This window comes from Mesoplodon densirostris, chromosome 4, assembly GCF_025265405.1.
Source record: "Mesoplodon densirostris isolate mMesDen1 chromosome 4, mMesDen1 primary haplotype, whole genome shotgun sequence".
NCBI lineage: Eukaryota > Metazoa > Chordata > Mammalia > Artiodactyla > Ziphiidae > Mesoplodon > Mesoplodon densirostris.
Genome location: NC_082664.1, coordinates 24,168,262 through 24,191,132, shown reverse-complemented (window position 1 = coordinate 24,191,132; position 22,871 = coordinate 24,168,262). Strand labels below are relative to the sequence as shown.

Sequence of the window (22,871 nt, the reverse complement as noted above, 5' to 3'; positions counted from 1 at the left end):
TGGACAAAATATCACCTAATCTCATGATAGAAAGCAAAGCAGATGATAAAAATGGGGGTAGATATGTGGCAGAATTATTTTTACACATCCTTTTTGCTGTCCAAAGCCCTGGAATGGCGTTATTAACCATCAGGAAATTTCAAATTCTTTGACATAATGACCAGCCTCCATCAATGTCCTTACAAATGTGGCCAAACAATTATTAAGCAGCATTTTAACCATTTATATTCAAATTGGCCAAATAAATCAGTGTTGAAGGATAAGCTACCTACTCTTTCCTCTGAGTTCAATTCCCTGTTAGCTATTCTCTTGTTGATTTGTAACTTGAAAAATATAGCTCTAAGCTCTATCATTTCCCAGTGTTTTATCCAAGTGATGGACAAGCTCTGGCTGTAGCCTTCTTTGTGTTCTTTTGGGAATGTTTCTTTCTTAAAAGAGCTATTTTCCATTGTAGAAAGGAGTGTCAAAAGGCTGAGGTGAATGAAGAGGAGGAGGAGAATGTTAAAGAGACCCTTTCAAAACCAAAATTATATGTTCAAATGAATACGTTTTCTGTGCCACAGCAATATTGACCATGTAGAAGCTAAACTGCTTGTCAGCATCTATACTGTGTGTTTACTTTTACACTTCATTTAGGTGGGAGCCAGGCTCCCAGACAGAGTAGTTTGTTTACTGGTTGTATTTTTGAGTCTTTGAGCACCAGCACAAGGATGCAGTGTTAGGTGCAATGACACTGACTAGGGAAAACTTAAATAATAAACATCTGTTATACACCTCAATCTCTCACAAAATTCAGTAGATTTTCTTTTTCATCCAAATCTTGCATGGACCTTCCTCTAACCAAACCCAAATTGTCTTTAAAGGCTTCCATATAAAGTTAATTTTAAATCCCATTCAACATTTTAATGAAGAAGTGTTTTTTGTTTTATTTTGTTCTAATTTGTTTTCATTTCTTTGTTGCCTCTCATAGGAGCCAAACACAGGCACAGCACTTTTACTGCACTTTCTCTAAACAGCTTCCCAAGTATCTGCCATTCAACAAGCGGGAGAATTAGAAATGACATGCCTCATTGTATGGCGTGTGCACCCTCCTCACTCTGGAAAACTCCGCTTCTGGGGGTGGCAGCCTCGAAATAATGCAAGTCAGGATTGTGAAACACTGTGATGCCGTCTCAAACAGAGACTCCTCCAGTGTGTCTCTAGACAGGGCTACACCCAAAGGCAGTGGCACAGGTGACAGTAGCATTTGGGGAAGTGATTCAATCTGTTTCACAGATTCTGAGTGGCCCTCAAGTGCCACCACAGCCGCGAACGCCCTTGCTACACTTGGAGACAGAAGGAGATCTAAACTCAGTGCAAGCTGTGTTCACCATGCTTCCATCCATCACACACCCAGTCCAGCCTTATCTCTGGATATATGGGTTCTTGTGTTGCTTCTTCTCCTGGCAGCTATTATATAAGTCATAAAAGCAAACATAATAATGTCAGTCATGAACTTGGTCACTAATCAAATCAGCAGACAGAAACAATAGAGGAGAAGAATACACAAACCATGTGCAAAAAGGAAAACAAATCACTCATCCTTCTCAGCCTCTTAGAGTAGGGATAACGAAATATTGCGACACAATGAAACACTATACATTGGTGAAAAAATAAACAAATGATCAAGTTTATTAGAGGCATTTGTTTCCTTTTCCCTTTTTATTTCAATAAGCTGCTTAATAGGAGAAACGACCTCACTTAGTATTTGTGGGTAACATCACAACCCCCATATTTTAAGTGAGAATATACATACATACAGGTAAAATTCTCCAAAGCAGTGACTTTTCTTTTATAGGCAGAAGTCACTTGTCTTTGAAGAAAGTAAGAGTTTAATATGCTGAGAACAAATAACTGACATTGCCATGTTATCTCCTAAGACCTATGAAATACAGGTATAGATGAGGGAACTTCCTAATTCATAACATGCCTGACATACTTGTGTGTGCACACCCCACCCTCCTCCAAATTCTCTACCCCCAGAACAAAATGTGAACATTTCACATTCAGCGTATACATTTGTGGAAATGAAATGATCATCTCAATATTTCCTTCCCACATCTCCCATTCACCCCATGTACATAATATAAAGTGAGTTTTTACTGTTAGAACTTTGAGCATCGTTTTGAACTATTACAAAGAAATTTTCACTTACTAAGAAGAGCTCTTACTATTTTCCTGTCTTTAGGACAACAAATGCCAACCTTCTGCAGGTTGCTCTCAATAACAAAGACATGTACTGTAGGAAAACTTCCCTAATCCACCATGAGTATTTTCTTCTTGAACACTTATTTGATTTTCCATGGAAGGATCCTACTCTGGATCCCTTGTTACTCGAAATTACTTATTTTCCATTCCTGGTGCATAGGGTTTTTTTTTAATTTTTATTTTAAATTGGAGTATAGTTGATTAACAATATTGTGCTAGTTTCAGGTGTACAGCAAAATGATTCCGTTACACAAATACGTGTATCTATCCTTTTTCAAATTCTTTTCCCATTTAGGTTATTACAGAGTGTTGAGCAGAGTTCCCTGTGCTGTCCTGTAGGTCCTTGTTGGTTATCTGTTTTAAATACAGCAGTGTGTACATGTCAATCCCAAACTCCCAATCTAACACTTCCCGCCCACCCTACTCCCCTGGTAAGCATAAGTTCCTTCTCTAGACTTATTTTTCTAGTATTTATTTATGGAGGACTCATTCTCCTTCCCCCTCTTATTCTGAGTTTTCCGGCTCTGTTTCTGAGGTACTGCCTGCCTATAGTACACCACTTCACTAGCTCCCATATTCCTCTCAAACTCCTTTCCTGGCATCTCGGACAAGGTCTCTCAATACTGTTAGGGAAAACCAAGAATGTCTGCTTTGATACTAGCTTTTGCCAGATGAGTCAATTCTTCCTAAGCCCAGGGACATTCAGGAGTCCCACAGGCACAGCGGGAGAGAGCAAACTGACAAAGGACCAGTGCCCTTTCCTCTTTGCCCCTTAAGAAGATCTGAGCTGAGGATGCTCCACCATCTCCAAACAGCATGCTTCACTTAGAAACAAAGATCACTCTGGTTTTGAAAGGGCAGCCCCTGGGACGCAGCTTCTGCAGCTAAGTGAGGCGACTGCTCCAGTGTTCCAGGCACGAGTTATAAGAGCTTTGAGATTGCCATGAACTGTAGATTTATCTGCTCTTTCTAAGACAACTTACTTAACTTTTGAGAAACAAAGCAAATGTGGTTTCTCTAACAAAGTCTGGATTTTTGACAGTTCTCAGATCTTTCTTCTTCAAACAGGTATCTAGTAACTCCAGACTCAGTGCCTAATAACTGCTTCAAAAGTTCTAATCCAAATCAAGGTAGAGGATGATGGTGCACACAGGCTTGCTCTCATTAACTCTTACTTCTACCAGAAACGAAGCAGCCACTGTGCTAAATGATACCTGCTGTTATTACTTTGTTAAATCTTGCCAGCTCCCTGAGAGTTTGGGTGGTGTTTTCTTTTTTTCTTGCTTTTTAATGCCTACCCATTGAACTGTCTTTCCTAATGCACCTCACATAGCCTTTCATCAAGCAAAAAATGCCAGTTCATGACAAGAGCAGAATAAAGGCAGCGGTCTGCCCTCCCCCAACACTTCCTGACTTTTCTCAAAGTTATTCTACAGACACCAATACCTTCCACTCCAAAGTCACAGCAAGCCATTAACGACCCTTCTTAGGAAGACTCCTTCCTCAGGTCACACAGAGTCACTGTGACTTAATACCTGTCATCCCCAGATCTACTGTGTGTGACAGGTGTAGAGAGTAGACACAGGAGCGCCCTTGAGCATAACCGCTAGGCCCGCAAATAGGGCTGCGCCGTTCTCACCCCAGTGCTCCTGCTGGCCCCCGGCGCCCCACATCCCAGCCCCTACCCCGGCCGCCCTGCGGAGAAGCCCCTCTCGGCGCAGCTCACCTGTTTGTAGGCATCGAGAAGGAAGCTCTTCCAGATGCAGCGCATCCCCTCTGAGGTCAGCATGCGCCTCCACTCCCCGCGAGTGGACTTGGAGCGGCTCAGCAACAGCACCACGTGCTTGAGGAGAACGACCGAGTCATAGAGCGCCAGGAAGAGGCAGTTGGAGAAAAAAACTGGCAGAATCTGCAGTGTGATCAGCAAGTCTACGCTGAGGATGCCCATCTTCTCTGCCTCCTGGGTCAGTTGCCTTGTGCGCTCTGGTTCCCCTTCACCCTCTTATTTAAAAGGGGGGTGGTGATTGAGGGGGTGGGGGAGGGGAGGGGGGAGGGTGGGGGTGGGGGGAGAGGGAGAAAAACTAAATTAAAAGGAAGCCCAAGTTGTCTCCTTTTTCAAAGAAGCAGAAATGGCAAGACCAAGTCCAGTCTCTCCAGCCCAGCAGCTGGAGTGTGCCCATCAATTCATTCAATTCGGAGCTGCTGCTTTTTTTTTTTTTTTTTTTTTCAGGATTTAAGATGTTAAAAAAAAAAAAAAAAAAAAAAAAAAAAAAAAAACTGGCGTACCCGTCCCTAATCCAGTTACCCCTCTCAGAGTCGGTTAAAGACAGGCAGTTCTACTTTCATTTCCAAGCACCTATGAGACTGTGGCAGAGATTGCAAAATTTTCTTTAGCTTTTCATTGTCTCTATGTTCAGAAACGTAGCCTGTTTCTTTCTAGAAGTGCCAGAGTTTTTTAAATGTGCTTTAAGGGTAGTTTTTTCCCTTCTTTACTCCGTTTACACACACTTTCTGTTCTCCTTCTCCCAGCCTGTCTCACTCTCTCCCTTCCTCAGGAGCGACTGACTTCTCTCTTTTTCCTCACTCCCTCTGGCTTTTCCTTCGTACTATCTGTCTGTGGTGCAAAGTGCCTCTCTCTGCAGCCCAGTGAGTCTCCCTGAAGCCTTTTATACATTCCCTGGCTAATTGCTGCAATAGAGAAATGAAAGCCTAATCTTGGTAAAGATCTTGACGTCATTGAGAAAGAGGGCTTTACTTTGGCCAGGACTGCAGTGAATAGAAAAGCAAAACTCGGCAACTTTTTTTTTTTTTTTTTTTTTTAGGAGGTGGGGTGGGGGGCAGACGGACAGTGGAATTTTGCTTTGTGATTTAAAGAGAGAGAAAAATATTAATACCTTTGAGGGTTTTCAGGCAATGCTCCCAAACTTTAGGGAAAGTTACTTAATACAATGTGTAGATTGACAGGGAAACTCTCTCTCCTCTGATTATTATTATTGTTATTGTTTATTTATAAGGGGTTTGGGAAAGAAAGGATCCTGCAAGGCAAGTAGAAAAGAGGAAGATTAATCATAGATGGTCTCTGTTCTATTTCTTGGAAGATGTGAATGCTTACCTTCCATCTTTACGCCTATATACTATGACTGTCTCCCTTCAGATCTGTGACCTCAGCTCTTTAAATATTTTTGAGTCATAACCTTATTTAAGAAAATCCAAAGTGAATTGTGAGGTGGAAAACTTTTAAACTCTTTGAGTACCACCACAGCACTTTTCTAAAGCTTCTTGTTGAAAATTAGTACAAGTTTTCTTTTTAGTTTTACTGAAGCTTCCAATGAAAAAAAAAAAAAAAAAGAAAATCTTCTAGACATGAAAGTAGCTGGGTGCCCAGACCTTCTTTTAGTGCCATTTTGCCTATATGGAGATTAAATAAGATTTTTATTAAGTGGCATTAAGCAGAAATATATTCTTTATAAGAGAACTCTTTAATTTCTGCAATTGCCCTGCTTCTGTTAACCTAGATCCTAAGAGACCTGACACTTCAAGGAACCTTCTTTTTGCTTGAAAAAAAAATTAATTAAATTTGTAGGTGGTTAAGAGCAGACTTTGAATTGGCTCAAGAGTCACACTGACCATTGCTCAGTGGCTTGCCTCTCCCACTAGTCTCCAAAACTGACAGGTCCTTAGGCAGACAATGATTTGGCAGAATGCCATGACCCCCATCTCATTCTAGTTTTCCTTCCTCACTTACCTAACAGATCACCTCTAGGAATTATGTTTTCTTGGAAGAAGGAGTGGTGAGTACAGACATTGAGGTGGAGATATAGAATGTAAATTGAAAATGAATTAGCCGACTTCCTCATGTTCACGGAGCTCCCATTAAGCATGAGTTAAGCAGTGGGTGCAAATACATGGACAGTACATTTCTGTGTTTTGTCCTGTGGTTAAAACCTGCAAGATCAGAGAACTAATTTAAAAGCCTAGAGTAGGGGTCATTAATTGGTGGACCAATGGGCCAAATTCTGCATGCATATGCATTTTATTTGCTTGGCACAGTGCTTTCTGCCTTTAATAAAATAATTGAGTGAGAGTGCCTTTCGGTTCCGAGAGACCAGAGTTTCCTGTCTGCTTTGTTCGTTGCTATCTCTCAGCAGTTAGAACCATGCCTGGCACGTAGTGAGTGCAAGGAAGGTGTCCTGAATGGATAAATGGGCCAGGCATGCATTGCTCCACACTAGGGGCGCCATTCACATACCATATGTTGTGACCATGACTGGGGTACCCCAGAATTGTGTGCATCCTGGTGGACTTGGGTGGGGCCCTCCCCATTGACACAACCCTCACCATTCCCTATTGTCCTAAAAACCTGATTCCTTCATTTTTATCATCAGTTTAGCCCATGACAAGTTTTGGATTTGCATCCCACGGACTAAATTTTTAGAGAAGACTTCAAAGCCTAGAAAAATGAACATAAGCCACATAGAAAAATATTTTTCCTATGACTAGCATACATTGTTAGCAAAGGATATTATTTGTATACGTAATATATATTTACTCCATTCATTCTCTCAATCTTCTCCTTGTGGGAAAAAAAAAAGGGACAAAAAAGGGAGGTGGCAACATGGTATTTTAACTGGTATAGATGGGAAAGCTACGGTGCCAGACAGAGTGCCAGCCAACAACGACAGAAGAAGGTGTGGACTCAGGAAATGACACTTCCACTCACCGCCCAAGCCTTAAAATCTCACCCCTTCTCAGACATTCATTTTGCCCTGTTTGAATTAAACCAGTGCTCCTTTAAGGTAGGGATTTCTTGGCAGCTATAAACCAATTCTCCCTCACTTGTCACTTGCTTTCAATGAGAGGCATATGTTTGGAAATGGCAAGACAAGGAGGAGGATTGGTAGAGAATCAGAAAAAAATGCCTTCTTTTTAAATGCAAAGTTCAAGGCACGTGCAGACTACAAATGGTTATAAATCAAAATTTTTTTCTTTTTACAAAGTCAGAAGTGTTTGAGAGGTTTTTTTTCAAAAAAAAAGAGCAAATTGGCAGATAGCCAATCTGATTGTGACATTTCTCAGATTTCTTCTGTCATTTTCTTTAAATGAATGAATAAATAAATCACAAAACCGAGAGTCTTTCTTTTACTTGTTAGACAGTCTGTCCAATCTAGAAATTACATTTTTCCAAAGCTATTTCTCTTTTTATACATGGTTCACAACTGCTTGTTCACAACTGCTTGTTCTAATTAATAATATTTAGCACTTTGATCTTCAAGTAATTTTATACCAATTAAGTAACAAAAACAACCCATAAAGTGACAGAGTATGATTTGTCCCATCATGTAAATGAGAGAAAGTAGATCATCAAGGTTGTAAAGTCAGAGCTGGTGTTGGGATATTTTCCCCAACTCTAAACCTCGATGCTTTTCCTATATGACTATTTTATTGGTCCTGGTCGTAACCTCAGAGAATGAAAACCCTTGCCCAAAGGATATCTGGTATTTCACATTTGTTTAATATTGCCCCAATTCAAGCTCCTGGTTCCATCTGAAAGGCTTGGATATCTTCTTGGTCATGTAAGTGTTCTTAGCAATCAACACTGTAATGAGTTAAATGCAAACCAATGTGTGGTATGTTAGTTGAATTTCCCCATACAATGCTGTACACAGGTTTTAAATTCCAAAGAGAGGTAACCTAGAGAAAAATGCTTTAGGCTTTTTAATAAGAACAGAACCAATGTAAAACTGTTTAATTTTTTTCCCTTTTCATAGTTTGAGAGCAGCAGGTCCTACCATAGTGTCCTTCCGTTTGGAAAAACAAGCATATGAGTGATAAGGCTTCCTTTGGTCCACTTTTTGACTCTTAAATTGAGATTAAGAAAATGAAGTTGGATAACCTGAAAGCACACCTGGAGATTTCAAGGATGGAAGCTACCACTACTCTTGCCTTATTGTTATCTGAAGGCAGCAAAGGGCATTCAAGAACACTATGGAATTCATGCTGTGGATTTTCAAGTGGTCTTAGTTTCATAAAATTTTATTCCTTCCAATTCAAGTGATTTTCTAAATATAATTTTTAAATGGAGATTAAATTTTACTTTAATAAAAACTTGTCTAATAAATATATTATAAATCCAGTAATGTCTGGTCAGGACAGGTGCATTGATTCTGGATTTGGGAATATGACTGCCATACATATAACCTCCTACCCCCCAAAATAGTGCACCTCTTACCAGAGAAGGAAATCACAAACTGCACAACCTCCCATCTCTAGTGACCCCTGACTGTGCTGAGAGTGAGTTATAATGAAGGGTTCACACCACAACTACTGAATCACTCAAAATTCCCTGTGGGCCCATCCATTCTACAAACACAGCCATGTTCCCTGCCCTGTGATGAAAGGAGAAGCTCAATGGATAAAATAGACAACCCCAGAGTAAACTCTGACACACCTTGAGCAAAGCAAATTAGGGCTGGGGTCGAGAAGGCGGATGCTCTGGGAGGTATGAGAATTCTATCCCAACAGCCCAGCCATGTCTTAGGTCCCTTTGCAAGCCCTGGCAGAGAGTGCAGTCTGAGGTGTTAATGCATTCTTCCCTCAGGAACTGCAGCTGCTCTTTTTTCTTCCAGGCCACCTACTGGCAAAACAGAGAAGGAAAAGAAAAAGGAAAACACAGGAGGAGGGGAAAGCAGAAATGGAGAGAAGGAAGATGAGGAGGGTGGAGAGGAGAAAGAGGAATGTAGAAAAAAGGAGAAAATTAGATGAATTGCCTGCAGAGGCTGCCAGCCAGAGAGCCAATTAACGCCAATTGTGGCAATGCTTTCTGTGAGGAAGACAGCTGTCCAGAAACTGGATGGATGCCAGCACCTCGTTTCACAGTGGCCAGTGTACAGCTGTTAGGAGACAACAGCTTTCATTTGCTATTGACCTGATCTAGATCTAAAGTGATGGCCAGTCCCCAACCCACTTGGTCAAACCTCTTTAGGTGCTATGAGGCTCTCTGAGTGTTAGTTTTGAGACTAGTTTATTAACCTCTAGAGACAGCAGGGTTGGATGGAGGGTAGTGGAATAGACGAGAAGAACACTCTGTAAAGTTATACATGGTGAATTCCTTCAGGACACAAAGCCCTCAGAAGGAACAAATTGAACTCACCCTCTCTTTTCCAAAAATTTGACTCAACATCCTCATTCTCCCTAAATCCTTGACCCAATGCAATAGACCAAAAGAAACAAGGGAACATAATCAAAATCAGTCATCATTTTTGGAACAACTTTTCCTCTACTTTGTTTCATTCCACAGCTCATAGGAAACCACCAGATGATATTAAGTTTTAAAATAAAGTAGGTCATACTTTATAAATGGTTTTATAGTAGCTTTTAAAAAAAATCCCTTATATATCACCACACTCATACGCTGAGTACATGAACACAGAGCATGACAAAATGTATTAACATACATGCCAGTTCATGCCATTCCAGAAGTAATAATGTAGCTTGTTCCCACTGAGAGCAAAGGATGCCACACCACCTCTCTTAAGAATCAGTAGATACTAATGCACAGAGGAAATATTCTATTCCAAGCTCAGTGGAGATGGAGAAGCTAATAGAATTAACTGTAGCATGAAAAATCCATGTTTGATATGGGGGTAAGATACCTTCAATGAGGATGACTGTACAATGAGATATGTTACCAAGGGAAGTTATGGAAATGTTATCAGTGGACCTATTCTCAAGGTAGAGAGGGAAGCCCATAAGATAATCTCTCAAAAGCTTTCAAGCCTCTAGTGCTATTAAGATACTAGTTAAGAATAAGTTAATATATAACACATACATAAAACCGTCCAACTGGGCTAATGGCAGAATACCATAATCATAAATTATTGCTCCATGTCCATTTTAATTTTGAAAACTAATTTTTTGTACAATTAAGTGAATCCTTATGCTTTTCTAAGGGAGAGTAGATGAGATGAGAAGACATCTCCTTAGATGTCTTCTAATGAGAAAATATAAGACATGAAATTCAAATCTATTTTTAAAATTCAGCCTCATTTATTAGATGGACCCTGGTATCTTTTATCAAGACACAACTACTTAGCTAAATGATTATTTTAAAAATAGATGTATACAAATTCCTGAATAGTCTTATTTTGTTTTCTGAAGGGAATTTTCTATCATGTTTTGAGGACTCAACATCTGCCTTCCCAAAATAGAAACAATACTCTTTATGATTGTTGTATTAGTAATGAGCTAAATGATACACAAATCTAAGACCTCAGATTCCTCAGAGCATAATCTCTTTTGCTTCCTGGTAAATGTTAAATAACACCAGCTTACTCAGAAAATTGGCATTCACCTCCTATCAAGAGATGTCTTGTTCTGACAATCATCAGACTCAAACTATTTCTGGGGCCATACAGGTCCATATGACCAAAAGCAAACCTCTGAACTGATTTCTCTACCTATAAAATGGAGCTAAAGATGGCTTCCCACATTTATCTCAGGTTGGTGGCTGAGATAGTCATAACATACTCATGCTTTTAAGAGACTTAGTCTTTTTTTAAAAATGCTCAAAATAAAAAGCAATCTTGGATGATGTTTATTCAGACCTGCCAATGTCAATAGATTCCCTCTAATAAAAACTTCTTTGGATAAAAAAAAGTTCCTGGCAGGTCAGATCTGATTTTAGTATTAATTACCAACCTGCTCTACCTGAATTTAAGGAAACTTTGGTTACTTAGTGGAAAACAGGAAAGACTACCTGTAATTGGGGATGTTAGAAATGGGCAAATTTTGCCTAAAGAATGATAATAATCGACCTGAATCTTTGCCCAAACTCAAAGCTGAACTGAACCTGCTCGAGAGCCGTCTAGAAAAGCATGAACTTAACGATAAATTATTCACCACGTCACACTCCTGCACCTTCCATGATTCTAGGGAGAATAGAAAGAAAAGCTACCCAAATACTTCTGATCCTAGAAAACAATTGTTCTCCTAAGTTTCCTGGACCAGAATTGGATAGATAAACGTTCAATAACAAAGGAGGAAAACCATTGACATTTTAGTGGATAATGTGCTTGTCAAATTGAAGGCTTAACAAAAGTCAATGGCTGCCAATATGTGTGGTACTATTTTGTTTTATTCATCCTACATAGAAACACGTCCCTACTATCCAGAACTGTGGTCTCAAAAGAGCTATCAAAGCTATTTGTTTTCTTGTGTGACAAAAGGACTCTTCCAGAAGGAATTAGTAGGCTTTGTATGTTGGGAGGAGACAGGAGGCAAAGCAAAAAGATGGAAGACAGAGCTGGATTTAGGAGAATAAATGTAATAAATATTGGGGGGGGGCAGTGCATAATCAATAGCATTTGATTCCTTGATCACAACAGATGCTAAATATTGGGAAAAATAGAGAAACATAAAGAATATAGAGGTTCAAGGAAAGGATGTGAAATTGGAAGTCAGTGGGCAAAATACTTTGTTTTTCTATATGCAGCCCCCAGCGAAAGGATATGGGAAATGGGAGAAAGGGGATAGGAAAAAGTCAAAGACATTTGCTTACCTTGTGCAATTAGCTCAAGTTCACTCAAATGATTAGCCACGATGACATTTATTCAGTTAGCCATCCTCTTAAAACAAACGTTTACTGAAACCTACAAAGAGCTAGTCATTGTGCTGGGCATTGAAAAGGATCCCTGGGTCGCAATCAAATTCAGAGTCCAGTAGGGGGAGACAGATATGTAAACCAAAGACGGCAACTCAACATTCGAGGGGCTATAATAGAATTGCAGCATACAGTATGGTATAAAGGAAAAATTAGCCAATTCTATGTGGGATAAGAGTCAATGAAGAGTTAATGAAGAATATACACAGGCCCCACTAAATATAGTTCTGCAAAATCTAATTTAGAGATGTGGCCTTTGTTAATGGAACAAGCTTTAAACAATGTTTTCATATACATCCATGTTTGTAATATTTTATCATTAATCTCTACTACAGGGACTTACATAGTATTTTTTGACTCAGAAACATAAGTTGTTTAGGAATCAATAACCTTCTCTTGGTAAACAATAAAGCTGTTGTAGCTATACATAATGAAAAAAGTTTGCTTAGAACTTTGTTTTGACAGATCCTATCAGTAACAAAAAGAAACAGGGACCTGCGTATATCCTTTGATTTTCAATTGACAGGAAGTTACTTCGTACAACTTCAATCTTAACATCTTAATGTTATGGATATACCATGGAAGCTGGGAAGCACTTCTTGGCGGTGCTGTTCACATCTAGTTAAAGAATACCTCAGTGACAGGGATAGCAGTGACCAGAATAATTCCAGTTCTCCATGATCACACTTACATGATTTCAAGGCATTCAGTTCATTTTTAGGTTCTCCAAGTACCTCACCAGGGAAGCTAATAAAGCACACTAAGCTTCCAAATTAGTGACTATTGAACAATGTAGGCTTTAAACTGCTACAGGGAAAAATGGGTCCAGTAACTCAGAATGACTTTAATCCAAATTTTCAGTCTTTCTGTTCTTTTCGGTCTATAGCTTAGAGTACCTCTCTTGATTCTTTATTTGTGATTTTTATTACCTTTGACCTCTCATGACAAATCACCCTGACAGTGTACAGAAAGCAGGGTTAGAAACATTGAGGATGTTTAGTTGCTGGGAAAATTTATGAGCTAGTTCAACAATGATGTGGAAATCAAGATTTTATGGAAATAGGATATATTTGTGAAATGCAGAACCTGTGGTATAGGTGCACAATGAGCATTCTTATTTCCATATTTAGAGTATAAACTCCTGCTGGGAAATAGTTAAATCCTGGGATTTGAAAACAGTGTTTATTATGGGAAAATTCAAACACATGCAAATGTAGAGTGATAAGAATAAGGAACCCTCATGTACCCATCAGCCAGCTTCAACAAATATGAACTCATGACCAATCTTGTTTCATTTCCACCCACTTTCCTGCTTCCCATGTAATTATGAAGGACGTTCCAGTCAAGATTTTTGATTCTCCCAAAACAACTACAATGTTTTTTTGACTACAGAAAGCATCATATAAATTAGCTAGCTAACTGATATTCTCTTGTCTCTATCTTTTTAATCACTGACACATCTGTCAAGCCACTAAGGAAGAAATGGAAAATAGACATTCCTCCCCATTATTTCTGAGCTTAAATCCAATCTTTCATCTGAGTACTCTTGTGCTACAGTGATGGGTGTTGTAAAAAAAATGCATACATACATTGATAATAAAACGATAACATTTTTCATAAGTTATTGAACCACAGTCATTTCCTTTTTTCATTCATTTTTGATTGTATGCAGTACACATGCTGACTCAGAGTGAGACTGCATTTTACGTTACAAGGTGGTCTCAGTTTACTCATTTGCATCCACCCCCAAATGCAAGGTATGACATGAAATTGCCTACTAGGTCATAAGAATCTGACAATTCTGACAGAACAAAAGCTTATGATAAGAATTCATGGAGGTGATCAATGACAAGCTAATGTGTTTCTTGAAATGAAATTTCTAATAGTGAAACTTCATTGATACAAGAAAATAAAAAAATTAATATAAAAACAAACATCACATGAATATAAAATTTAACTTCTTTGTGAAACCCATAATAGGTCTGTATGCCTAATTCCCTAAAGTTATTCTTCCTTGAATCATCAAACATTCCCTAAACAGAATAATCTCTTCCATTAGAGATCTGGCATCTTCTCAGCTACTTAGAATTCCAGAACAACCCCCAGCCCCAAAAGTGATGAATAGATGCTTTGTAGGGTTTTATGGAAAATATAATACCTTTCTATTTTATACCATATAATACCATATTATTGATCACTAAGAAGAAGATGGAGGGGACGAGGGGAGAAGGACATGCATCTATTTGAGTCTTTGTATTTTCTCCTACAGGAAGTATAAAATTTTACCTGATGCTATTCCAGAATAGTGTATTTGCATATGCATGTACATTAAATTTTGTAGGTGTGCTTTGCTATATTGGAAAACATATTCAAATAATAAATCTCAATAAATGAAAATGAGTTTCTTTTCCTACAGTACATAAAAATGCCAGGGCAATCTGCTTTCCATGCTCAGACACCAAAGAGCTAAACATTGACTGATATCCAACTTTATGAGACACATAAAAATGAAATAAAAATGAGTAAGAAGATAAACATTAAGAGATAAACACTGTCAAACAGAAATGATTACAAAGTTTGTAACAATCTGCATTTTTCATTGTTTTCTATTTACCTAGTTTCCTCACTATGCATTTCTTTTGCTCATTTCCCTTCTTTTAATAATGTATGTTCCCATAATCACTGATACTAAAGTAAAGGATGTGAAACAGGACTTAGTTTATATTTATTTGGAGAAATATAAGTAACTTGAAAATACAAAATTTTCCCTATATACTTGAATGTTTCATCTAGCCACTTCCATTTAATAGTGCTGGAAAATTGAGCTCCTTTTTCACAGGGGTAGTTTGCTTTGTACTATATGAAACCACCATATTCAACATTTCTTGACCTACAAAAACAGCAATTTCATATTGTTTAACCTAATAGTATTTCAAATAGCAAAAAGTCTACAGATTGCCATTTCTCTTGAGCTACATATGGCATTTATTGGTGAAATGCACAGAAAAAAATGAAAGTATTGTTTCCATTGGTGTACCGTTGAGATTATTGAAATTTTATTTTTAAAATCATAACATATTAATAATAAAAAAACAAATTAATATTGTTTTTTAGTCTGGTCAGTCAATGATTCTGTCATTGGCCTAATGTAGCCCCTGGAAGAAATTACACCCTACCAATTAGTGTGTTCAGTAGACATAGCAGTTCCTTCTTCAAAATTATGACACCTAAAATGTATGTGAGAACACAGAATGTCACTATTTATAAGACCTAGTAAAACCTTTGACTAGAAAAGGTTTTGTAGACAATATATTGCTTTGTTATTAACAAATTAGATGTGCTTATTCTATAGTAATAATGGGGTGTGGTGTGGGGAAGGACAGTCTAAAGTTTTGGAAGTAGAAAAGTCAACCTGAATGAAGACTGATGTTAAAAAGTCAAGTTACATAACGATGGTACTCAGTTTAGCAAGAAGGGGTTTCTGTTACAATCTAATTTTACGTATGTCCATAAAAAGTTGAAAAGGTAACTCAGATATTTTAAGTATAGAATAATTTCTTCTCTGATCATATAGTTCATGTCTGCTACTCCGAAGGTATTAGTATTAATGGGAACTTTTGTAAGACTTGATTTCTGAGTTACCATCTCAATTTGGGGGTTAACTTAGTCTGTCCCTATTGTAGACAAAGTTCAATAAGCTCCACAAAGCAGACCAAATACATTCTTTAGACACCAAGTCACTACTTTACTTCTATGACGTACCTTCATTAAATTTGTCAAACAAAATAAAGTAACAGTAAAGAAATGTGGATTATATAATAGACTACCAAGTAAGTGCCCAATTATCATCTCACTTAATCCTTCTTTTATGATAATGATGATATCAACACAAACAGCACCAACAAGTAATGACAGCTGACACGTATTGAGACTTCATATGTACTACTCACTCTTCTAAATGCTTTAATTGTATTAAGTCATTTAATCTTTATAACAATCTTACTGGCCTAAATACCATTATTAGGCTCACTTTGTAAGTGAGAAAACCAAGGCTCAGGGGAGGGGTAAAGCAAATTGCCAAAGGTCACAGTCTCTGAATTACAAAACCCTAATGTTAGAAGGGCTCATGAAGCACTCCATCAGTTTATCCCTCAATTTGTGTGGTAGACTAAAAAAAAAGAAATAAACCCAAAAACCAACCAAACAAAAACCTCCCCCACAAATGATATTAAATCCTAATCCCTGGAACTCATAAATGTTAACTTATTTGGATAAAAGGTCTTTGCAGATGTGATTATGTTGAGGATTTTGAGATGAGAGATGGAGAAATTATCCTGGAATATCCAGGTGGGCCCTAAGTGCCATCTCATGCACCCTTTTAAAACAGAGGCAGAGGGAGATTTCACACACATACACACACGAAAAGGTAATGAGAAAACAGAGCAAAAATAGATTTGAAGATGCCAGCCTTAAAGATAAGAATGATGTGGTCACAAGCCAAGGGATGTTGACTACAAGAGGAAAAGAAAGGATTCTTCTCTAGAGCCTCCAGAGGGAGCATAACCCTACCCACACATTGATTTTGACCCAGTGATACTGATTTCATACTCTGGCCTCCAGAACTGTGAGAAAATAAATTTCTATTGGTTAAAGCCAATTAATTTGTGGTAATCCATTATGGCAACTGTAGAGAACTAATACAGGCTGAAATTAGAATGGTTATACTGTTGAACATAAGTTAAATGTTCCTGTTTTTAAAAACTCTAAAGAGATTTAAACTTTTTCCTTCAGTAACACACTGCAACATTTGACCATCTCACTCTTGGAAATAATTCTTTCTAATTTATAAATCATCTACTTCCTTTTGCTCTGCCTTCTATAGGAAGAGATAATAGTTTATTTTTGTCCTTTATGATAGTCCTCCATACTCTAAGTGACTTCACATCACTGTTAAATTTCATAGGATGAATAATTCTCATTTATTTAGTCTCTTTATTACAGGACCAATTTCTGGTGTTAGGATTATCTTTCTAGTTTTCCTCTGAAGTCCCACTATAGTTGCAAAACTCAGAAATGGTTCCAGATTTCCAATAAACTAGATTTTTTTCAAGATCTAAGCATAATGGAGAGAGCTATGGAATGGGGTGCGTGTAGCTGTGTGATTTTCAGAATTAATAATGGATCTTCAACTTATAAATACTTACATTAATTTAGTCAAAATTCCTCTAACATTAACAGTGATTATTTATTCTACAGGCATTTCTATCAATTCCACAAATTGCTTCTAGTCATCCAAACAGACTGTCAAAAAATTGTTAGATAATACCATCTGTGATTTCTATACTGAGAATTTAATCTATAAGGTAGTATAACAAATTGAAACAACATATATTTACTTAGTGATGGTAGACAAGATTTTTGCATAACAGAAAATACAGGGGACATCATGACCTCTAGTCAATTTATGAAAATTATAAAATTACAGATACACTTACTTGTCCTAAGCTCTGGAAGGCTTTACACCAACCTGACTGATTACTCTGAAACCACATCTAGATTACTCTGTGATAGGATGGCCAACACAGGTGAAGCTATCTGCACATCTACCAGATGCTAGTCGCACCACCTCACTTGAGCCCCCAGTCAAAAATCTCTCCAATACTGTCAAACGTTCCCTGGGGAACAGAATCAATTCCCATTGAAAATACTGATTTAGAGCAAGCACAAATAATAATGAATATAACCAATTGCTGAAATGGGATAATTTAAGAAACAAAGAGTGGAGCTAATGCCTCTTTTACATTGGTCTTGATTTAAAGGAAATCATAAAAGTTGTAAGGCAGGCCAACAAGGACCCCCTTGAACACAAAAGATAGACTTCTTTAAAAGAACAGTTGAGAGTTCATTTATTTTTTAAATTTTTTTGAGAGTTTATTTTTTAATCAGACAATTTTGTGACTGATCTCTAGCCTCCAAAACAGCTTGCTCCTGCTCCATATCTCTTCGACATGTCTTAATTTAGTTTTCTGAGAATGAGGATTTTAAAGCCAATCCTTGATTGACATGGATTACACTGACATTCAGGGCAGGTGTGCATCCAGAGCAGTTCTATTCATATATGTATCTAGAGCACACAAAGGCAATGTTCCTGTGTTAGATATTAACAGTTTCATTAACTTAAGTGGCCAACAGGCCTATTTTTAATTCCCTGGGTGATTTAAAAGTGGAGGTAAGGAGAAAAGGATTTAGTAAAAGGCCAACTGAGATGCTTTCCCCCTGTTTCACCCCCAAATGGGATCTCTGTTCTTTCTACAGCAGAAAAAATAAAACTAAGTGATATTAGTCAAAAGACTCCCAATAGCAATAAGGTAGCATCATCTTTAAGAGAAATAGAAACTTATAGAGCAGATTTTCAGCCCTTTACTTTCCAAATAATAGAATAAATATGTAAGCACAAAGAATCTTAAATCCATCAATAAAAGATTTTTGTAAATGTTTGTAGAAATGACACCATCTGAGTTGCTAGAACTCTAAGAAGCTTCTACTTGCATTGTGATTTCTTTTTTTTTTTTTTTTTTGCGATATGCAGGCCTCTCACTGCTGTGGCCTCTCCCGCCGCGGAGCACAGGCTCCGGACATGCAGGCTCCGTGGCCATGGCTCGCGGGCCCAGCCGCTCCGCAGCATGTGGGATCTTCCCAGACCGGGGCACGAACCCGTGTCCCCTGCATCGGCAGGCGGACCCCCAACCACTGTGCCACCAGGGAAGCCCGTGATTTCTCTTTAAATCATGTAATTTTTAAAAAATAAAGTTCTTTCATTATTTATTTTTTGACTGCGTTGGGTTTTCATTGATGCACGCGGGCTTTCTCTAGTTGCGGTGAGTGGGGGCTACTCTTCGTTGCGGTGTGTGGGCTTCTCATTGTGGTGGCTTCTCTCGTTACAGAGCACTGGCTCTAGGTGCGCAGGCTTCAGTAGTTGTGGCACATGGGCTCAGTAGCTGTGGCTCACGGGATCTAGAGCACAGGCTCAGTAGTTGTGGCACATAGGCTTAGTTGCTCCACGGCATGTGGGATTTTCCTAGACCAGGGCTTGAACCCGTGTCCCCTGCACTGGCAGGCGAATTCTTAACCACTGTGCCACCAGGGAAATCCCAAATCATGTAATTAAAAAAAAAATAATAGCAGGGGTTACATGATACTCTCTAGACATCTATTCTATTTGCATTAGGGTCAAAAAATTTCAACTCTGCTTTCAGAATTAAATAATCCTCACAACCCAAAAGATAGTCTATTACAGCCTTCCTCCTATTACCAGGTGAGGGTGAAGCTTAATAGCTGGCTTTCATTTCTAATACCTTCAGCCAGCAATACATTTCTGCCCATCCTACAAAGGTAATGCATGTACAAACAAATATGGGCATGTGTTTATTGTTATTATTTTAAATCAGGCATCATTTGTGAGAGTATATAGGCAACATTGTTGGAACCTTCCTGTTCCTGGCATCACAGCCACTCCCTTCCAAGGCAAAGGACACAAGCCCTGCCCCAATTCTTGTACCAGCAAGTCAAGGGCTTCTGCTGAGGATCTCTTCCACAGTCATGCAAAAATGAGTACAAGCTCTGTAGACTGAAAGTAGATGGGGCCCGTTCTTGTTGCATTCCTGCCCCTCCTTCTGATTAAGTGTTTTGCTCTTTTGATTGAGGAAGTTTCAGTGGGTGAGGAAGTTACCCTTGAATTGTCATCCCTTAAGAGGAAGCTGACAGTGTTAATAGTTCAAGCATGGGTTGATTGATGAGATTGTCACAGCCTGAGAGGCTGACAATCTTTGTCACTGTCAGGATCAGTTAAGAAGTTTCACCTGCCAAATGTAGGTCTTCCTCCCCTTCCTCCTATACTGCCCAAAAAAGAGACAGGAGCACTACTGTTACTAAAAATAGAAGTCTCATGTGATTTGAGTTTTGTTGACTTTGTAGATCCAAGGACTTTGGCTCACAAATTGGAAGAATTCTCCACCAATTTTTCTTAGTCGATAATGTTGCATAAGGGAGAATACAGGGGTAAATCAGGTTTTATGAGGCCTGAAGTTTCTATAACTTGGGAAGGCCCTCTTTAAAAAAAAAATACATAGTTACAAATACAAAAAATTGGGTACAAAAATGAGTAGCTATTCAGAATGTTGAAAAGACATCACAACAAATTACAAATTTTAAAAGGCTGAGAAATACCACAAACATCACAAAATTCAGAAAAATAGCATGGTATTCTTTACTAATTAACTACCTGATACATTTCTTACATTTTGTGACTATTTTTTTATCACCTCTTCATAATACATCAATACTGTCATACATTTTTCTATAAAGAATAAAAGATAATAGTCTTTTCTGTAAATCTCCAAATAGGAATAAAATTTCTTCTTATTGATTGTTCAGAAAATTTTCTTTCAGCTTTACAACCCATTAAGGTTAATGTAAAGTTTTAGGAGGAATGTCAAATTTTCTATTATATGAGAGTTGTAAGACTAGAATTTCCAGTGATGAGTTTTTGATTTTATACATTTCCAACCTTATTTTTCCTTCAAAACCACATCCTCTAGTCCTGTGGTCCTCTACCTTGTTGTCATAGTATCAGTTGATTTGTCATGGAGGGCAGCATTCTTAGGAGCAATCCCACATCAGGAAAGCTAGCAATAACTTAGTGATGCACAGGTGACTGCAAGTAACATAAACAGGTCCCATTAAACCTGAATTAAATGCATTACTACTAAAAATGTCTGCTACTGTCCAACACCACCAAACATAAGAAGTATAAAAGAATAAAAGTCAGGATGTAAAGAGACAGTTGTTTTAATCAATTGTGGTTAAAATACCTCCCTTGTGTAAATTTTGCAAAAATATATCACTATGTAAACACACTGCAAGTGAAGGGCCTGAGGCTTAGCTTCATTAACATACCATAATGTAAATAGAACTGTAAAGGCTGTACCCTCTGTCCACACATTCTCATCTCTCCCTTGCTTTTCCTCACATACTTTGCAACAGCTTATACCACAAAATGACTGGCAAGAAAGTTATTTATATAGCTTCCATCAAGTAAATTTGTAATGCTAGAATGATATATTAATTATAAAAGGAAGATACCATGAGGACCTAACCACACATTTATCAAACATACAGGATCTCAGGAATAGGGAAAAACAAAGATATAGATACAAAGTAGTTGAAGAAATAAGTACACAAAGACAACTTCATTCTGTATACATTTATTTAACTACAGGTATTATGTACGTGTCGCTCCAAGTACTGTACTCTATGTTAGAGATAAAAATATGATGACAATTTGGACCTTGCCCTCTGAGGGGTCCTCATCATGTGTGAAAGATATTCCTACTTAAAAATGCATGAAATCATGAAAAAAAAAACCTACAAGAAAAGATAGCTAAATATCTCTTTTGGAGGATGAACAGTTAAAGCAAATAATGGAAGAAAACACAAAGGAAAATATATAAATTTAAGTATATTACACTTAAATACAACTCTGCTTACAAACTACTGTCAACCAAATTAATATCAACCAACGTATTTATTGCAAAAGGAGACTAAATATAACTTCTCTATAGAGTTATTTAAATTAATTGAGAAAATTTCTATCAATCCAGTAGAAAAATAGGCAATAGAGATGAATAGACAATGTAAGAAAAAATGTGACCAAAAAAATATGAACATATATTTAAAAGAAATAGTAATGAAAGAAATATAAATTAAATCAATTCATGATATTATTTTTCACTTATAAAATTACAAGTGTTTTTTAAGACAGAAATTAATCCTAGTGAGGGTATGTTAAGATAGCAACTCTGATATATTGTTAATAAGAATGTCAATTGGTATAAATATTGTAGTAGATTGAATCATGGACCCAAAGATATCTAGGTCAGAAATGCACAATTGTTTCTATTTTCAAAACTATCCTAAGAAATAATCAAAGACAAATACCATATGATATAACTTATATGTGGAATCTAAAATATGACACAAATGAACGTATCTAGGAAACAGAAACAAACTCACAGACATAGAGAACAGACTTGTGGTTGTCAAGGGGTAGGGGGTTAGGGGAGGGAAGGACTGGGAGTTTGGGATCAACAGATGCAAACTACTATATATATATATGTATATAATGCATGTCTTTTCCCTTGTCAGGTAGACAGGGTGACAAGCAGACCATTTTGAAGTAATTAGGAATTGAGCTGGGTGAGAGTTGGGTTGCCACTTTAAACAAAGGTGTGAGCTATTCTGTGTTCCTAATAAACCTCTCCACCTTGCAGAACTTTGACTTCTAAGTGTTGAGACACAGAAATAGTGTTTACTGAGTATTTTAGCCCAGTCTCCTTACTGTACAACCTTAGACAAGAATCCTGTGGAGAAAAATGCTGGGGAATAAACAGCTATGCATTTAAGACTCATCCAGTTTCCAAGTATCTATGCCATCACTCTGTTAAAAGCTCCTGATTTCTTTTTCCCTCAGCAATGTCTGCCTGTCTGTTTTGAAACCTCAGCCTATGATCAGACTTGATAAAAGCCCCCAGAGAGAAAGATGTTTGCCAAATTTGCCCATCTAGAAGGTCTCTTCAATCTCTGGAAATTGATTCCTCTAGACCACTACACAATTATCTAATGACTTTTATATATAATTTATATATAATATATAGTTTTTAATTCATTCAGATTTTTCTAGTTGTTCAGAAGAAGCAATGTTCTGCCAGTACCTTATATATCTTAAAGGAAAGTAGAAGTTCTATAGCTATAAAATAATTTAGTTCAATTAAATTTTTTTCCATTTAGAAAACTCCATACATAGATGACTTTATAGATAAATTATACTAAATATTTAAGGAAGCAGTAATGCCAATCTTAAAAAAACTCTTCAAGGAATAATAATAATAATAATAAAACACTCTCCAAC

At 37.6% G+C, this 22,871-nt stretch overlaps 1 protein-coding gene across 5 annotated transcripts in view; it reads right to left on the bottom strand.

The window, feature by feature from the left end:
* Nucleotides 1-22,871, bottom strand: part of DIO2 (iodothyronine deiodinase 2) — a 71,382-nt gene that overhangs the window by 10,049 nt on the left and 38,462 nt on the right. For 4 of the 5 annotated variants that reach the window (XM_060095753.1, XM_060095752.1, XM_060095755.1 and 1 more), the window contains one exon: nucleotides 3,974-4,248. In XM_060095753.1, the coding sequence (XP_059951736.1) occupies nucleotides 3,974-4,248 (275 nt within the window). Of the gene's footprint in view, nucleotides 1-3,973; nucleotides 4,249-5,141; nucleotides 5,198-22,871 lie in introns of those variants that run through there. The other variant, XM_060095757.1, reaches the window with a different exon arrangement.